The 18,053-nt window shown below is 40.1% G+C and overlaps 1 protein-coding gene across 1 annotated transcript in view; it reads right to left on the bottom strand.

The window, feature by feature from the left end:
* The window catches only part of ADAMTSL1 (ADAMTS like 1), a 445,880-nt gene that overhangs the window by 69,476 nt on the left and 358,351 nt on the right, over nt 1-18,053 (bottom strand). Inside the window, exons 22-23 of the mRNA XM_003260400.2 lie at nt 16,953-17,132; nt 7,165-7,299 (exon numbers count right to left, since the gene is read on the bottom strand). Of these exons, the coding sequence (XP_003260448.2) occupies nt 7,165-7,299; nt 16,953-17,132 (315 nt within the window). The remainder of the gene's footprint in view (nt 1-7,164; nt 7,300-16,952; nt 17,133-18,053) is intronic.

Genomic DNA, 18,053 nt, shown 5'->3' with positions numbered 1-18,053 from the left:
TACTCTTTGAAAGGCACTGTTAAGAGAATGAAAATACAGCTGCTGACTGGGACAAAGTATTTGGAAATTACATATCTCATTAAAAGACTTATATTCAAAATATATTAAAACACTGAAAATTTGATATAAGTAAACAACTCAATTTTTAAATAAAGGGCCAAAAAATTGAGCAGACATTTTACCAAAGAAGAAATCAGGATGGCAAATAAACACATGAATAGATGTTCAACACTACTAGTAATTAAGGGAATACAATTTAAAACCACAATGAGAAACCACTACACACAAAGTAGAATGTCCAAAATGCAAAAGACTGACTACAGTAAGTTTTGGTGAGGACAAGGAGAACTCAGAACTTTCTCACACTGCTGGCGGGAATGTAAAGTAGTACAACTACTTTGGAAAACAGTTTGGCTGTTTCTTAAAATGTTAAATATATATCTATGATACTAGCAAGTCATTTCACTCCTAGGTGTTTAACCAAGAGAAATGAAACCATGTGTGCATACAAAGATTAATATGAATAAATTTCATAGCAGATTTGTAATAACTAGAAACTGAAAATAACGATTCCATCTCTGAACAGGTGAATGATTAAACAAACTGTAGTATATACAATGAAATATTAATTAGCGATAGAAATGTCCTGTTGATCCATGCTACAATATGGATGAATGTCAAAGTAATTATTCTGAGTGAAAGAAATAAAATATCCCAAAGGCATTAGTCCTTTTCTATAACATTGTATAAAATGCAATCTAGTTTACCCTGACATAAATCAGATCAGTGTTCACCTAGGGTGGGAGCAGTGGTGTTGGGGGTAGGGGTATGAGGGAACAATTACAAAGGGATATGAGGTAACTTTGGGAGCTGATAAATATGTTCATTATATTGATTGTGGTGATGATTTCACAGGTGTATACATATATCAAAACATCATATTTTAAACTTTAAATATGTATTATATATTGAATATCAACTATCAGATTGTCAAATATGGGTCAAACATATAAAGAAGTATTTGTATCTTATAAATGAATAACAAAGAAGGTGAAAGATCTCCACAAAGAGAACTGCAAAACACTGCTCAAAGAAATCAAAGATGACACAAACAAATAGAAAAACATTTCACGCTCATCGATAAGAAGAATCAACATTGTTAAAATGGTCATACTGCCTCAAACAACTTATAGATTAAGTGTTATTCCTATTAAACTATCAATGACATTTTTCACAGAACTAGGAAAAACTATTTGAAAATTCATATGGAACCCAAAAAAAGCCCAAATAGCCAAAGCAATCCTAAGCAAAAAGAACAAAGCTGGAGGCATCACGCTACCCAACTTCAAAGTATACTACAGGGCTATGGTCACCAAAAAACATGGTGCTGGTACAAAAACAGACACACAGGCCAATGGAACAGAATAGAGAACTCAGAAATAAGGCCACATACCTATGACCATCTAATCTTCGATAAACTGACAAAAACAAGAAATGGGGGAAGGATTCCCTATTTAATAAATGGTGCTAGGATAACTGGCTAGCCATATACAGAAGATTAAAACTGAGTCCCTTCCTTACTCCATATACAAAAATTAACTCAAGATGGATTGAAGACTGAAATGTAAAACCCAAGACTGTAAAAACCCTAGAAGACAACCTCGGCATTGCCATTCAGGACATAGGCACAGGCAAAGGTTTCATGATGAAGACACCAAAAGCAATTGCAACAGAAGCAAAAACTGGCAAATGGGATCTAATTAAAGAGCTTCTGCACAGCAAAACAAACTATCAACAGAGGAAACGCAACCTACAGAATGGAAGAAAATTTTTGCAAAGTATACATCTGACAAATGTCTAACATCCAGCATCTATAAGGAACTTAAATTTACAAAAAAACACAATCCCATTAAAAAGTGGGCAAAGATGTGAACAGACGCTTTTCAAAAGAAGACATACATGCGTCCAACAATCATATGAAAAAAAGCTCAGCGTCACTGATTATTAGAGAAATGCAAGTCAAAACCACAATAAGATACCATCTCACACCAGTCAGAATGGCTATTATTACAAAGTCAAAAAACAACAGATGCTGGCAAGGTTGTGGAGAAAATGAAATGCTTATGCACTGTTGGTGGGAGTGTAAATTAGTTCAACCATTGTGGAGAAAATGAAATGCTTATGCACTGTTGGTGGGAGTGTAAATTAGTTCAACCATTGTGGAAGACAGTGGGCAATTCCTCAAAGACCTAAAGACAGAAATATCATTCAACCCAGCAATCCCATTATTGGGTATCCCAAAGGAATATAAATCATTCTATTATAAAGACACATGCACATATATGTTCATTGCAGCACAATTCACAATGGCAAAGACATGGAATCAACCTAAATGTCCATCAGTGATAGACTGGATAAAGAAAATGTGGTACATATACACCATGGAATACTGTGCAGCCATAAGAAAGAATGAGATCATGTCCTTGCAAAGGACAGATACAGATGGAGATTATCATCCTCAGCAAACTAACGCAGGAACAGAAAACCAAGTACCTGATGTTCTCACTTACTAAGTGGGAGCCAGATGAGAACACACGGACACATAGAGGGGAACAAAGCACACACTGGGGCCTATCAGAGGGTGGAGGGTGGGATCAGGGAGAGGATCGGGAAAAATAATTAATGGGTACGAGGCTTTATACGTGGGTGATGAAATAGTCTGCATAACAAGCCCCCATGACACAAGTTTACCCATGTAACAAACCTGCACATGCACCCATGAACTTAAAAGTTAAAAAACAAAACAGAGAAATAACAAAAAACGATCAAAGGACTTGAATAGGCAATTCATAAATGAATATAAATGACTGATAAACATAAACAAAATTATAAATGTATACCATTTTTCATATTGTATTTTATATTATTGTATATCCACCAATTAAAATAGTAAATGTAAAAACTCTTGGTCATATGTAGTCTTGGCAACATTTTGGGTAAATGGGAACTCTCGTACAGTGCTGGTGGGCATATAAAATCGGTAAAACTTTGTTGGAGGGCAATTTGACAATATACAACAAAAATCTAAAATATTCAATGCTTTTGACACAACGATTTCACTTCTAGGAATTGATCCTAAGTAAACAGGGCTGCACACAAGGACTTAGAAATAAAAATATTCATCAAATCTATTTTTGATATAATAGGAAAATATTATAAAGAACCTAAAAGATCAACATTAGAGGATTTGTTGAATAAGATATAGTATGTAGAATAAGATATAAATCTATATATCTTATAGAATACGATATAAATCTATGTATCTTATAGAATACGATATAAATCTATGTATCTTATAGAATACGATATAAATCTATGTATCTTATAGAATACGATATAAATCTATGTATCTTATAGAATACGATATAAATCTATGTATCTTATAGAACATGATATAAATCTATGTATCTTATAGAATACAATATAAATCTATGTATCTTATAGAATACGATATAAATCTATGTATCTTATAGAATACGATATAAAATGAAATTGTAGAAGACTATTTAGAGACATGGAAAGCTGCCTGTTACATACCAGTAAGTGAAAAAAGTTACGATCAATATATAGAGTATATTTCATTTTAGGCAAAAGATATGTATAATATGTATATTAATGTCTAGGAAGAAGGTATTTGAACGAATTATCTTTGAATTAGGTAATTATAGATAATTTTCATTGTTTTCCTTCTGCTTCTCTGTCTAATTCATTTTTCTACAACGAAGATGTATTGCTCTTATAATAAAAACTCCAATAAAAGTTATTTTTCAAAAAATATCAGTGCTAATGCCCTATAAATGATACTGTGAGAAATATTAGTCTTGGGTCTTAGTGGCCAAAAAAAATATTTAGCAAAAGTCTGCAAAAAGGTTTTGGTGCCGCAGGGAGGCCTGAAATGCTGCTGCTCTATAATTGGAGCCCTGTGGGGGGTACTGCTTGGGTCTGGACCACCAAAAAGTGATGGCATGACCGCCAGCCTTGCCCTGGAGAACAGTTGGCACAGTTTTGGCCTTCCTGCAAAAAGAATAGCTGAAAACAAGGATAAAAAAATTAGCACCTGTTTTGCCTGGGACAATGGGTCCAGTTAGGTTGGGTCCACTTGGCATGGCCGAGCGTCTACTGGGCATCTATGTCTAAGCCATATGGTCAAGAGTGTGAGAGCAACAAGCACTTGCTAGTCCCAAGGTTTCATTTTTATAGTTATGGAAACGTGAGGCCCAGGTGGGCCTGTGCGTGTGTTGCTCAGGCAACCCTCCTTTTGGAGAGTCGTAGCAGTGGCTTGAGGTGAAATCAATACCAGGGTGTCTGATAACTAAAATAGCCAGTTCTGGAATAGTCTCACCTAGTGGGGATCTCAACACTCCAGACTTAATGAAGAAGAATGAGCTCTGACACATGGCTTAAAAAACTCCAACTCTCCCTTCTCCCCTTACTGCTGGGAAACATGAAAATCAGGGTCTATGAGTTACTGTTCCTGTGCCACAGAACCACGAATATGTTATCCTCAAAATAGGGTTTCTTCATTAAATCTCTCCCACTATCGATTATTCCTACAGAATATCAGATTAATTCTTCTTATACATTACTTTTAGTATGTCATTCTCCTATTTAAAAACCCTCGAAATATTTGTTCCCATTCCCCATGTAGTACATCTACTTCCTTTGTTTTATATTCATGGCCTCCACAATTTGATATTAATTTCTCAGCAACCCTACACAAAACCTCCTCTCCAGCCTCCCTGGCTTATTTCTCACACCCAGAGCACACACTGTGGTCTGAAAGGGCCACCTATAGGAGTCAGGGATGGGAGCCTGTCCGGATGGGAGCAACTGGACTAAGACCAGGATAAGGCACTAGCTGGGGAACTTCAGGATGGATGGAGGGCATTAGGATTGTTGGGGTGAGGGTCTGAGCCAAATCTGAATGGACAAGCTGTGGCTGAGGCTTGTTTGTTTTGATGGCCTAGTTTCTATCCCAGTTTAGCTGCCTGTCATCAGTCTTAAAGCAGCGGTGGTTTACAGTTGTTTCTGAACAGACATCTGATACATATCTTGCACATTTTTCATCTTGGGGCTCAGGGAATCTTCCTCACCTTGACTGCCCATTTCTCTTCCTTTCTGCCTATTTGAATCCCACCCATTCTGCAGCACTCAGCTCCAAAGCATCATAATGAGGCTCTGTCTGTCTCAACCTACTTCTCAGAGTCCTGATACTTGACATCACTGTCTCATTCATCTCCACAATTCCATGTGAGCCTCCTAGTTCTATAGTGCTGGCGTGACACTGACATTCACTATTCAAGTTCATTTGGTCCAGGCAGTTACATTCAGGGACTTTATGAATACTGACTCACTGTCTCATTCAAATGGAGCATCTGGATGTGGACTGGGATTTTAAGGTATCTCTTAACTGCTGGATTTAAATACCAGCCTAAGGTAACAAAGCACCATAAACTAGCAATGGAATGTGGCAACATAAAGTACAATAAATTCTTATTGCCCATGGCTAAAATGAAACAAAATATTATTCCAGAATAAGGGAGAATGAAAGTAAAGCTATCATGAAAAAATATGAACAGGTTAACTTTTCCAGCATGCTAAATGGCACCTGAGTGACCCAAAAGAGTTACTGAACTTGAAAATAGACAATTGCTGCCACCCTGCTTGTGACTGGGCTGTGATGAACAGTTATGAGAGTTTCTCACAGTGATTCTAAAATAAAGAAGTTCACAATGCACATTTCATTTGGAATAAGTTTACTATTTGTAAGCCAAAGGCAATATGCAATTTGAAGCTTCTATTAATTCTGATCAACATGATATAGAAAAACTCAGTGCCAAACTTGTATAAATCATGGGCAACAGAATAGGGCTACTTGTTACTTTCCCTATGTCTTATTTTTACTCAAGTCAAAAATAGAGAAATCAGATTTTTCCATATGCTGATAAGCTATGAAGATTCTTTGCGAGTTTCAGATGAAAACGAAAACTGAAGGTCAACTTTCTTTGCTCTAATCCTAAAGATACCAGGCCCCTGTGGCCATGTTGATAAGTCATCACCAATATGACTGGGAACCCACTGGCCTCCTGTTCCTCGCTAGTTGGTGGGTAAAAGAATACAGAAGCTTTAAACTTTGAGCCACAGGAATAATTCTAGCTATTATTGTCAACATTTGGGATCACATAGAGTTAGTATGAAGATTTTCCCCACTTTGTAGGCCTTGGCTTTTTGTTTTATTTTAAAGAGGAGTTTTAGATCTTAGGTACACAGCACAAGAGGAAGGTACAGAAACTTCTCATATATTCCCTGTCCCTATTCCATGTATAGGCCTATTTCCCCGTCCCCCCCGCCCACCAGGCCTTTTGAAGGAAGAAGAATTCTTCTCTTCCACCTTGTCCATCTCCAGAGGTCATGTGTGAAGGTTTTTCTGGCATCTTCATGATTCTGGTGTGGGGGCCCAGGACTTGAATGCCCTCGTACAACTCCTTGCTACCAGAGGGCACTACCCATGTGGGAAATAACTTGGTGAAGGTTTCCAACACTAGATGACAGGGAGGTTGTACTTGGTGAAATTAATTCAGCACTTGCCTTGAGGGGTTTATCTGGGTTAGCTTTAGGCTATATCTACAGAAAGCTGGTCTAAATAGTATAGTCTTCCTTTTGGAGGGCACTGATATTTGACTTTCTCCTAGAAAGTTGATTATTGCTCTAGTTTAGGTGGGAGGGGATCATGGAGGAGTACTGGGGAATGGTTAGCAAGAGGAGAGGAGATATAGGAGCTGTTCTTTACTGCTGTAACTTTCTCAAAGTTTCAAGAGTCAGTCTGATTAAGAGGATCTGGACCATGGCATCAACCCAAGAGGATTCAGAAAGGAGCCATATTGGAATCTAGACAAGCCACAGAGTACAGACTAACAACTGCATTCACCTCATATGGAAAGTCAGCCAAGTTTCCACTGGTGAGTCTGGATTCTGTAGGCAATTTAGTGATTTCCTGTTGGCCACCCCCTACTGCTGCCTCCTTCCCACCTGCAAGCAGTCACCCATCCATAAATCCTGTCCAGTCCTGGATTTCTGCCCAATGTTTCCAAGGGTTAGACTCACCAAGGAGAGCAGAATTCCCAGGATCCAGGACCAGCTGTGTTCCCAGAGGAGACGTCAGCACTGAAGGAAGGTTCGGTCCAGTGGCAGCGAGCAAGGCCCTGATGTCTTCCAACTGTGTGGGGACTTGCGGGGGATCTGTGAGAAGGCAGAGGGTGGATCAGGCAGGTTAAAGCACAAGGCTGTGTCAAGGGAAGAGGAAGAGGTGGGTATGCATGTATGTGCACATGCATGCATATATGTAAGATAGGCATTACTATTGTTGTCTTTTAACATTATTTTTCCTATAGAGGAGTCCCTATCAAGGTGAGTCTGAATTTCAAACTCAATATAGGTATTTGATGGCTGAAATGATAAGGTAAGTAAGAAGAAGCAGGCATACCAAGTTCAGGGGTTTCTCACTTTAGACCACTGGGTACCTACACATTTGTAGATAAGTTAAACTATATGATAATGATACTTTTTTTTTTTTTTTTAAAGCACACAATCTGTTTATTCCCATATCCACACCTTTGCTTGTTCCTATGATAGTCCTTTCTCATTGCCAGTTTGAATATTATCTAAATTCTTTTTTTTTTTTAATTTATTTTTTTATTATACTTTAGGGTTTTAGGGTACATGTGCACAATGTGCAGGTTTGTTACATATGTATCCATGTGCCATGTTGATTTCCTGCACCCATTAACTCGTTATTTAGCATTAGGTGTATCTCCTAATGCTGTCCCTCCCCCCTCCCCCACCCCACAACAGTCCCCGGAGTGTGATGTTCCCCTTCCTGTGTCCATGAGTTCTCATTGTTCAATTCCCACCTATGAGTGAGAACATGCGGTGTTTGGTTTTTTGTCCTTGCGATAGTTTACTGAGAATGATGTTTTCCAGTTTCATCCATGTCCCTACAAAGGACACGAACTCATCATTTTTTATGGCTGCATAGTATTCCATGGTGTATATGTGCCACATTTTCTTAATCCAGTCTATCGTTGTTGGACATTTGGGTTGGTTCCAACTCTTTGCTATTGTGAATAGTGCCGCAATAAACATACGTGTGCATGTGTCTTTATAGCAGCATGATTTATAGTCCTTTGGGTATATACCCAGTAATGGGATGGCTGGGTCAAATGGTATTTCTAGTTCGAGATCCCTGAGGAATCGCCACACTGACTTCCACAATGGTTGAACTAGTTTACAGTCCCACCAACAGTGTAAAAGTGTTCCTATTTCTCCACATCCTCTCCAGCACCTGTTGTTTCCTGATTTTTTAATGATGGCCATTCTAACTGGTGTGAGATGGTATCTCACTGTGGTTTTGATTTGCATTTCTCTGATGGCCAGTGATGATGAGCATTTCTTCATGTGTTTTCTGGCTGCATAAATGTCTTCTTTTGAGAAGTGTCTGTTCATGTCCTCTGCCCACTTTTTGATGGGGTTGTTTGTTTTTTTCTTGTAAATTTGTTTGAGTTCATTATAGATTCTGGATATTAGCCCTTTGTCAGATGAGTAGGTTGCAAAAATTTTCTCCCATTTTGTAGGTTGCCTGTTCATTCTGATGATAGTTTCTTTTGCTGTGCAGAAGCTCTTTAGTTTAATGAGATCCCATTTGTCGATTTTGGCTTTTGTTGCCATTGCTTTTGGTGTTTTAGACATGAAGTCCTTGCCCACGCCTATGTCCTGAATGGTATTGCCTAGGTTTTCTTGTAGGATTTTAATGGTTTTAGGTCTAACATATAAGTCTTTAATCCATCTTGAATTAATTTTTGTATAAGGTGTAAGGAAGGGATCCAGTTTCAGCTTTCTCCATATGGCTAGCCAGTTTTCCCAGCACCATTTATTAAATAGGGAATCCTTTCCCCATTTCTTGTTTTTGTCAGGTTTGTCAAAGATCAGATAGTTGTAGCTATGCGGCATCATTTCTGAGGGCTCTGTTCTGTTCCATTGATCTATGTCTCTGTTGTGGTACCAGTACCATGCTGTTTTGGTTACTGTAGCCTTGTAGTATAGTTTAAAGTCAGGTAGCGTGATGCCTCCAGCTTTGTTCTTTTGGCTTAGGATTGACTTGGCGATGCGGGCTCTTTTTTGGTTCCATATGAACTTTAAAGTAGTTTTTTCCAATTCTGTGAAGAAAGTCATTGGTAGCTTGATGGGGATGGCATTGAATCTATAAATTACCTTGGGCAGTATGGCCATTTTCACGATATTGATTCTTCCAACCCATGAGCATGGAATGTTCTTCCATTTGTTTGTATCCTCTTTTATTTCATTGAGCAGTGGTTTGTAGTTCTCCTTGAAGAGGTCCTTCACATCCCTTGTAAGTTGGATTCCTAGGTATTTTATTCTCTTTGAAGCAATTGTGAATGGGAGTTCACTCATGATTTGGCTCTCTGTTTGTCTGTGATTGGTGTACAAGAATGCTTGTGATTTTTGTACATTAATTTTGTATCCTGAGACTTCGCTGAAGTTGCTAATCAGCTTAAGGAGATTTTGGGCTGAGACAATGGGGTTTTCTAGATATGCAATCATGTCATCTGCAAACAGGGAAAATTTGACTTCCTCTTTTCCTAATTGAATACCTTTTATTTCCTTCTCCTGCCTGATTGCTCTGGCCAGAACTTCCAGCACTATGTTGAACAGGAGCGGTGAGAGAGGGCATCCCTGTCTTGTGCCAGTTTTCAGAGGGAATGCTTCCAGTTTTTGCCCATTCAGTATGATATTGGCTGTGGGTTTGTCGTAGATAGCTCTTATTATTTTGAGATACGTCCCATCAATACCTAATTTATTGAGAGTTTTTAGCATGAAGGGTTGTTGAATTTTGTCAAAGGCCTTTTCTGCATCTATTGAGATAATCATGTGGTTTTTGTCTTTGGTTCTGTTTATATGTTGGATTACATTTATTGATTTGCGTATGTTGAACCAGCCTTGCATCCCAGGGATGAAGCCCACTTGATCATGGTGGATAAGCTTTTTGATGTGCTGCTGGATTCGGTTTGCCAGTATTTTATTGAGGATTTTTGCATCAATGTTCATCAAGGATATTGGTCTGAAATTCTCTTTTTTGGTTATGTCTCTGCCAGGTTTTGGTATCAGGACGATGCTGGCTTCATAAAATGTGTTAGGGAGGATTCCCTCTTTTTCTATCGATTGGAATAGTTTCAGAAGGAATGGTACCAGTTCCTCCTTGTACCTCTGGTAGAATTCGGCTGTGAATCCATCAGGTCCTGGACTCTTTTTGGTTGGTAAGCTATTGATTATTGCCACAATTTCAGAACCTGTTATTGGTCTATTCAGAGATTCAACTTCTTCCTGGTTTAGTCTTGGGAGGGTGTATTTGTCGAGGAATTTATCCATTTCTTCTAGATTTTCTAGTTTATTTGCATAGAGGTGTTTGTAGTATTCTCTGATGGTAGATTGTATTTCTGTGGGATCGGTGGTGATATCCCCTTTTTCGTTTTTTATTGCATCTATTTGATTCTTCTCTCTTTTCTTCTTTATTAGTCTTGCTAGTGGTCCACCAATTTTGTTGATCTTTTCAAAAAACCAGCTCCTGGATTCATTAATTTTTTGAAGGGTTTTTTGTGTCTCTATTTCCTTCAGTTCTGCTCTGATTTTAGTTATTTCTAGCCTTCTGCTAGCTTTTGAATGTGTTTGCTCTTGCTTTTCTAGTTCTTTTAATTGTGATGTTAGGGAGTCAATTTTGGATCTTTCCTGCTTTCTCTTGTGGGCATTTAGTGCTATAAATTTCCCTCTACACACTGCTTTGAATGTGTCCCAGAGATTCTGGTATGTTGTGTCTTTGTTCTCGTTGGTTTCAAAGAACATCTTTATTTCTGCCTTCATTTCATTATGTACCCAATAGTCATTCAGGAGCAGGTTGTTCAGTTTCCATGTAGTAGAGCGGTTTTGAGTGAGTTTCTTAATCCTGAGTTCTAGTTTGATTGCACTGTGGTCTGAGAGACAGTTTGTTATAATTTCTGTTCTTTTACATTTGCTGAGGAGAGCTTTACTTCCAACTATGTGGTCAATTTTGGAGTAGGTGTGGTGTGGTGCTGAAAAAAATGTATATTCTGTTGACTTGGGGTGGAGAGTTCTGTAGATGTCTATTAGGTCCACTTTATGTAGAGCTGAGTTCAATTCCTGGATATCCTTGTTAACTTTCTGTCTCGTTGATCTGTCTAATGCTGACAGTGGGGTGTTAAAATCTCCCATTATTATTGTGTGGGAGTTTAAGTCCCTTAGTAGGTCACTCAGGACTTGCTTTATGAATCTGGGTGCTCCTGTGTTGGGTGCATATATATTTAGGATAGTTAGCTCTTCTTGATGAATTGATCCCTTTACCATTATGTAATGGCCTTCTTTGTCTCTTTTGATCTTTGTTGGTTTAAAGTCTATTTTATCAGAGACTAGGATTGCAACCCCTGCCTTTTTTTGTTTTCCAGTTGCTTGATAGATCTTCCTCCATCCCTTTATTTTGAGTCTATGTGTGTCTCTGCACGTGAGATGGGTTTCCTGAATACAGCACACTGATGGGTCCTGACTCCTTATCCAGTTTGCCAGTCTGTGTCTTTTGATTGGAGCATTTAGCCCATTTACATTTAACGTTAATATTGTTATGTGTGAATCTGATCCTGTCATTATGATGTTAGTTGGTTATTTTGCTCGTTAGTTGCTATAGTTTCTTCCTAGTCTCGATGGTCTTTACAATTTGGCATGTTTTTGCAGTGGCTGGTACCGGTTGTTCCTTTCCATGTTTAGTGCTTCCTTCAGGAGCTCTTTTAGGGCAGGCCTGGTGGTGACAAAATCACTCAGCATTTGCTTGTCTGTAAAGTGTTTTATTTCTCCTTCACTTATGAAGCTTAGTTTGGCGGGATAGGAGATTTTGGGTTGAAAATTCTTTTCTTTAAGAATGTTGAATATCGGCCCCCACTCTCTTCTGGCTTGTAGAGTTTCTGCTGAGAGATCAGCTGTTAGTCTGATGGGCTTCCCTTTGTGGGTAACCCGACCTTTCTCTCTGGCTGCCCTTAACATTTTTTCTTTCATTTCAACTTTGGTGAATCTGACAATTATGTGTCTTGGAGTTGCCCTTCTCGAGGAGTATCTTTGTGGCGTTCTCTGTATTTCCTGAATCTGAATGCTGGCCTGCCTTGCTAGATTGGGGAAGTTCTCCTGGATAATATCTTGCAGAGTGTTTTCCAACTTGGTTCCATTCTCCCCATCATTTTCAGGTACACCAATCAGACGTAGGTTTGGTCTTTTCACATAGTCCCAAATTTCTTGGAGGCTTTGTTCATTTCTTTTTGTCCTTTTTTCTCTAAACTTCCCTTCTCTCTTCATTTCATTCATTTCATCTTCCATCAGCGATACCCTTTCTTCCAGTTGATCGCATCTGCTACTGAGGCTTCTGCAATCTTCGCGTAGTTCTTGAAACTTGGCTTTCAGCTCCATCAGCTCCTTGAAGCCCTTCTCTCCATTGGTTATTCTAGTTATCCATTCTTCTAATTTTTTTTCAAAGTTTTTAACTTCTTTGCTGTTGTTTCGAATTTCCTCTCGTAGCTCAGAGTAGTTTGATCATCTGAAGCCTTCTTCTCTCAACTCATCAAAGTCATCCTCCATCCAGCTTTGTTCCGTTGCTGGTGAGGAACTGCGTTCCTTTGGAGGAGAAGAGGTGCTCTGTTTTTTAGAGTTTCCAGTTTTTTTGGTCTGTTTTTTCCCCATCTTTGTGGTTTTATCTACTTTTTGTCTTTGATGATGGTGATGTACAGATGGGTTTTTGGTGTGGATGTCCTTTCTGTTTGTTAGTTTTCCTTCTACCAGACAGGACCCTCAGCTGCAGGTCTGTTGGAGTTTACTAGAGGTGCACTCCAGACCCTGTTTGGCTGGGTGTCAGCAGCGGTGGCTGCAGAACAGCGGATTTTCGTGAGACCACAAATTCAGCTGTCTGATAGTTCCTCTGAAAGTTTTGTCTCAGAGAAGTACCGGGTTGAATGAGGTGTCAGTCTGTCCCTACTGGGGGGGTGCCTCCCAGTTAGGCTGCTCAGGGGTGAGCGACCCACTTTAGGAGGCAGTCTGACCGTTCTCAGATCTCCAGCTGGGTGCTGGGAGAACCACTACTCTCTTCAAAGCTGTCAGTCAGACAGGGACATTTAAGTCTGTGGAAGTTCTTGCAGAGTTTTTGTTTGTCTGTGCCCTGCCCCCAGAGGTGGAGCCTACAGAGGCAGGCAGGCCTCCTTGAGCTGTGGTGGGCTCCACCCAGTTCGAGCTTCCTGGCTGCTTTGTTTACCTAAGCAAGCCTGGGCAATGGTGCGCGCCCCTCCCCCAGCCTCGCTGCCGCCTTGCAGCTTGATCTCAGACTGCTGTGCTAGCAATTAGCGAGACTCCGTGGGCATAGGACCCTCCGAGCCAGGTGCGGGACACAATCTCCTAGTGTGCCGTTTTCCAGGCCCGTTGGAAAAGCGCAGTATTAGGATGGGACTGACCCGATATTCCAGGTGCCGTCTGCTTCCCCTTTCTTTGGCTTGGAAAGGGAACTCCCTGACCCCTTGCACTTCCCGAGTGAGTCAATGCCTCGCCCTGCTTCGGCTCACGCTCAGTGCGCTTCACCGACTGTCCTGCACCCACTGTTAGGCACTCCCTAGTGAGATGAAACCAGTACCTCAAGCAGAAATGCAGAAATCACCCGTCTTCTGTGTCGCTGGGGCTGGGAGCTGGAGACCGGAGCTGTTCCTATTCGGCCATCTTGGCTCCACCCGATACTTTTTTAAAAAGGTGAATTTTAGCATTTACTATGCCAAGTTCTGTGCTAAATACATTTCAGTCCATTTTTCATTTAGCCCTAGTAACAGTCTTTAGAATGAGGCACTTTGTTACTGTCCGCACAGACAGAGAAACACCACAGGAATTTCTTATTTAAAAGGACCCTTTTCTATGAAGCAAAAGATGCAGTTGTGAAGTTGGTGACTTAATTTGCTTTGTGGTTTGGATTTTTATGCCTAAGTAGGACCTAGATAGAGCAGGAAGGAGAATGTTGCTATGTGATGCTTCATCATTCAGAATCTTACAAGGAGTCAGCGCTGAAGTCATCAGATGTCGCAGTTAATCAATGCTAAAAGTGACTAAAATGGGAAATATATAGTGGCTTATCATTTCTGCTGGACAAATAAAGAGGCAAGAACCTGCTGAACTTAGTAGTGGGATGATCCCAGATTCTCTTGGAAAAGCAGCAGATGCCTTTTCCCCTCTTCCTGCATCTCCTGAGGAACTGCAATTTACACTCCCAAGGCCAGCTCCCACCTTTTTCTCCAGAGCACTTGTTGGAATGGAAGCAGCAGCCCAGGAGTATTGCTCTTGAAATGGATGGTCATTTCAACAGCATTCTGCAACAGCCCTACTACATGCCTGGCACCTTGTAAGGCACTTGTTAGGGCTGGTGAATTAATAAGTCACAATGGTGCCTGAGTCTATTTGAAAAACATACCTGCAGTCTTTCTGTCTTTGACTGACAAAGACCATTGTATAGAGAAAACAATGATGAACTTGAGATTACGTATGTGTGTGTATGTATATGTATATATATATATATATATATATATATATAAAATCTACTTGAAAAAGAATCCTTTTCGTATGGCATAGAGAAAAACATCACGCCTGGGTTCAGGAACCCTCTGTTTGAGCCATGGCTCTGTCATTCACTAATTAGGTCATTTAAGTCCTCAGAGCCTTAGTTTTCTCATCTACAAAATGAGGTTCCTTTCCAAGATCTCTTTCTACCCTGGAATACCATGATTTTAGGAATTGATGGTGGCAGTTTACTCAAAGTGTCTCTTTTTCTCTCCTCCTCAATATTTCCTGTTGAAACTCATGAAACCTTTGCTTATTTACTAAGAGCCAAAAGGGGAGACTACTTTCCATCTTCAAAACAATCAGCCCTTTTTGGGCCAAATGTTGGCCCCTCCTAATGTCCTTACAGCTTTGACAGTAATTTTCCTCTTCAGTGCATGTCCATTGGCTCTTCCAAGGAAAACTGGAAATTCTCCAGGGGTAGAGGCCACCACTTATATTTCTCCTAAAACTTTACCAGTGTCCAGGTGACATGGAACTTAATGTCAGCAACATTAAATGGCAACACTTAATGAATATCTGTTCAATGGACTATGTGAATACATGGGTGAAAGTCTGCCTTACTACACTTCAAGTCCTTATAGCACAGGTTAAGTCACAGAACTTGGGGTGAAATCTCAGCTTCATCCACAAAATGCCCCCTTTAAAAATTAAGCTACATTTTTGCAGATTAAACGAGACATTTCTTTGATGTTTATAAAGTACCTATTAAAAGCTAACAAACTTTCCTTAATAAACCAAGAACTGTGATCAAGAAAAGCCTTAAACTTAAGAGTCTTGACAGTGGTTTTTTTTTCCCCCATTAAGTTTGATGAAAATGGGGAAGATGTTTTGCTCTTTGAACACCATGTTCACTGTTACACTGTATTAGAGTTGGAATGCAGTAAGCACCTGCCTATAGAACATACACACTTCATTGGCAAAGCCACAGTAGCGGCCATACACCTTAGACTTTCATCTCTGTTAGCAGAGGCAACAAGGAAGGATTATTAGGGAGAAAAATCTCATTGGTAAGCACCGTAACTCAGTGTGGGGCAATATTCCCTGGGCTCTGGGCTCCAGACTAGCAGCTCAGCTGGATGAAACCCAGTGCAAAACAAATGACATCTTTCTCTGAGCCAATTTTCTGTGGCTTCCTAAGATGGCTAGAGGTTTATGTAGCCACCAGTGAGATGAAAACCCGTTTGGGCCTCTCTGAAATCTGAGTGGGCAGGGTCTAGAAGGACCTATGTGTTGGTATATCTTCAACCCTGGGTGTGAAAACAGAAGTGTAAAGTTTACATATTTTTCCCTGAGGAAGTCTGTAATGTATGTTTATGTCTGTATGTGTGGCATGAATTATTGTTTCTTACATCTTTCCTTTTTTTCCTTAGAATGACAGCTTTCTCTAGGTGAGAAAGAGCATAATTAGAGCATAAGTGCTCTAATAATTGCTCTTGTTTTTGAGAAAGCCAAAAAAAAGTTTTTTGTTTTTTTTTTTAACTTTATCTCCCTAGCACCCAGACTTAGTGGAGAAGAACAGCAGGGTATCCCTAGTCCAGGGGGCAAAAATGTTATAGCTTGCAATGTGGCTGACTCCAGAACTGGGCAATAATAAGATGGTGGACGGTGTCCCAGCAATTGTTATTTTTAAGCACCCATTTTATACCAGGAGTCATGCCAGACTCTTTAATCAGGGGTTCTTATGTTTAGGGGTACATGCGGAGACTTTAGATGGACTAGACCATAAGCTTCCTGGAATGATATGAAAAATATTACGTGTATGAATTTTTCTAGAAGGAGGAATCCATAGTTTTTATCTAATTCTCAAAGAAGTCCTTAATGCAGGAAGAGTTAAGGATAATTGTTTTAATTAGGTTATCTTCGTTTGAGATGCCGGTTCTCCCCTCGCAATCCCCGTGTCTGGAGTCTCCGCATAGAGACCAGTATCTAAGGCTTAGCAGAGTGAAGTCACTTGCCCAATGCCAGGCAGTTAGTAAATGGAAGAGCCAAGGTTCAAGGTCTTGTTTGGGCTCAAAGTTTGTGTTCTATCGAAAGGCCCTAAATTGGGAAGAAGTGAAGGGATACCAATTTTATCTTTTATGTCCTTAATTGGATTAGGGCGCAAAGGAGGTAGAGGGTGGGTTAGATAGTCACTCCCAACAGGGTGCAGCAGAGGCAGCCAGCTTTGAAGTGTTTACCTAGGATCAGCAGCTGGGTGCTCTCAGTCAGCTCTCCATGAAGATTGGCCGCCCTGCAGGAGTACAGGCCATGATCCGAGGACGACACGTTTGTGAGCAGCAAGGAGCCTTCGTGCAGACGGTGGGGGGAGCTCAGTTTGCTTTTATTCCTGAACCAAGTGACTTCAGCTTCAGGCACTCCTAGGCAGAAAAAAAAAAAAAAACCCACTCATCAGTCAAACACATTTAGGTGAGCCCAGAGGCATTTATAGCTTCTTGAATCCCCCTTCTGTGGGGCTGCTCTACAGGGACATCTTCTACCAGGCTTTGGCCAGACTAAATAATGCCCAGAGCCTGGTAGGATAAGGATATAGGCTTCAGGGTGACCAAAGAATCAGAACAAATGTTGATACAAGATAAACATCTCAGTTGTCTCCAGATCTTTGGCCTTTTAAACTTACAGTGATGAGGCAGGAAGAGGGAGGCCAGTACAAAGAGGAGGAAACAGGCAGCTGGCAGGGGGTCTTGCCAAGGTGGAAGGAGAGTACCCAAATTCTTTGGAGAAAATGTATTTGAAAAACTTGAGAACCAAATGTATACACCAGTGAAAATGAAACTACATGAAATAAACATAATGTTGAGTAAGAGATGCCAGACACAAGAGTACATACTGTATAATTTCAAAAAAAAAAAAAAACCTGGTAACATTAATCTATGTTGTTAGTAGTCAGTGGAATGAATGGGGAGGGGTTGTGACTGAGAAATGGGACAATGGGCTTGGCCACTGGCGATGCTCTGTGTCTTGACCTGGGGCTGGTCTGGTGGGGAGTGTTCACTTGGTACCTTTATGATACATGTACTTTTCTGTATAGATATATTTTAATAAAAAGTGCAAAGCTATACAACATTAAAATATATGTATGAACTAGACAAATGGAAGTTGCTAGATTGTTACTGGAGTTGACACTCTATGTAGAAAACATGCTTGTATTTTTGGAAGCCTGCATATCTTCTCAGAGCAAGAGAACATGAAGTGGTAGTATCAGTAGAACCACAGGAAAAGGACAAAAGGAAAGTGCTCAACTCTTTCCACAATCCAAGTTTATTTTCTGTGAGAGAGAT

The sequence above is a fragment of the Nomascus leucogenys genome, chromosome 1a, assembly GCF_006542625.1.
Source record: "Nomascus leucogenys isolate Asia chromosome 1a, Asia_NLE_v1, whole genome shotgun sequence".
Lineage (NCBI taxonomy): Eukaryota > Metazoa > Chordata > Mammalia > Primates > Hylobatidae > Nomascus > Nomascus leucogenys.
This window is presented reverse-complemented; position numbering and strand designations above follow the sequence as displayed.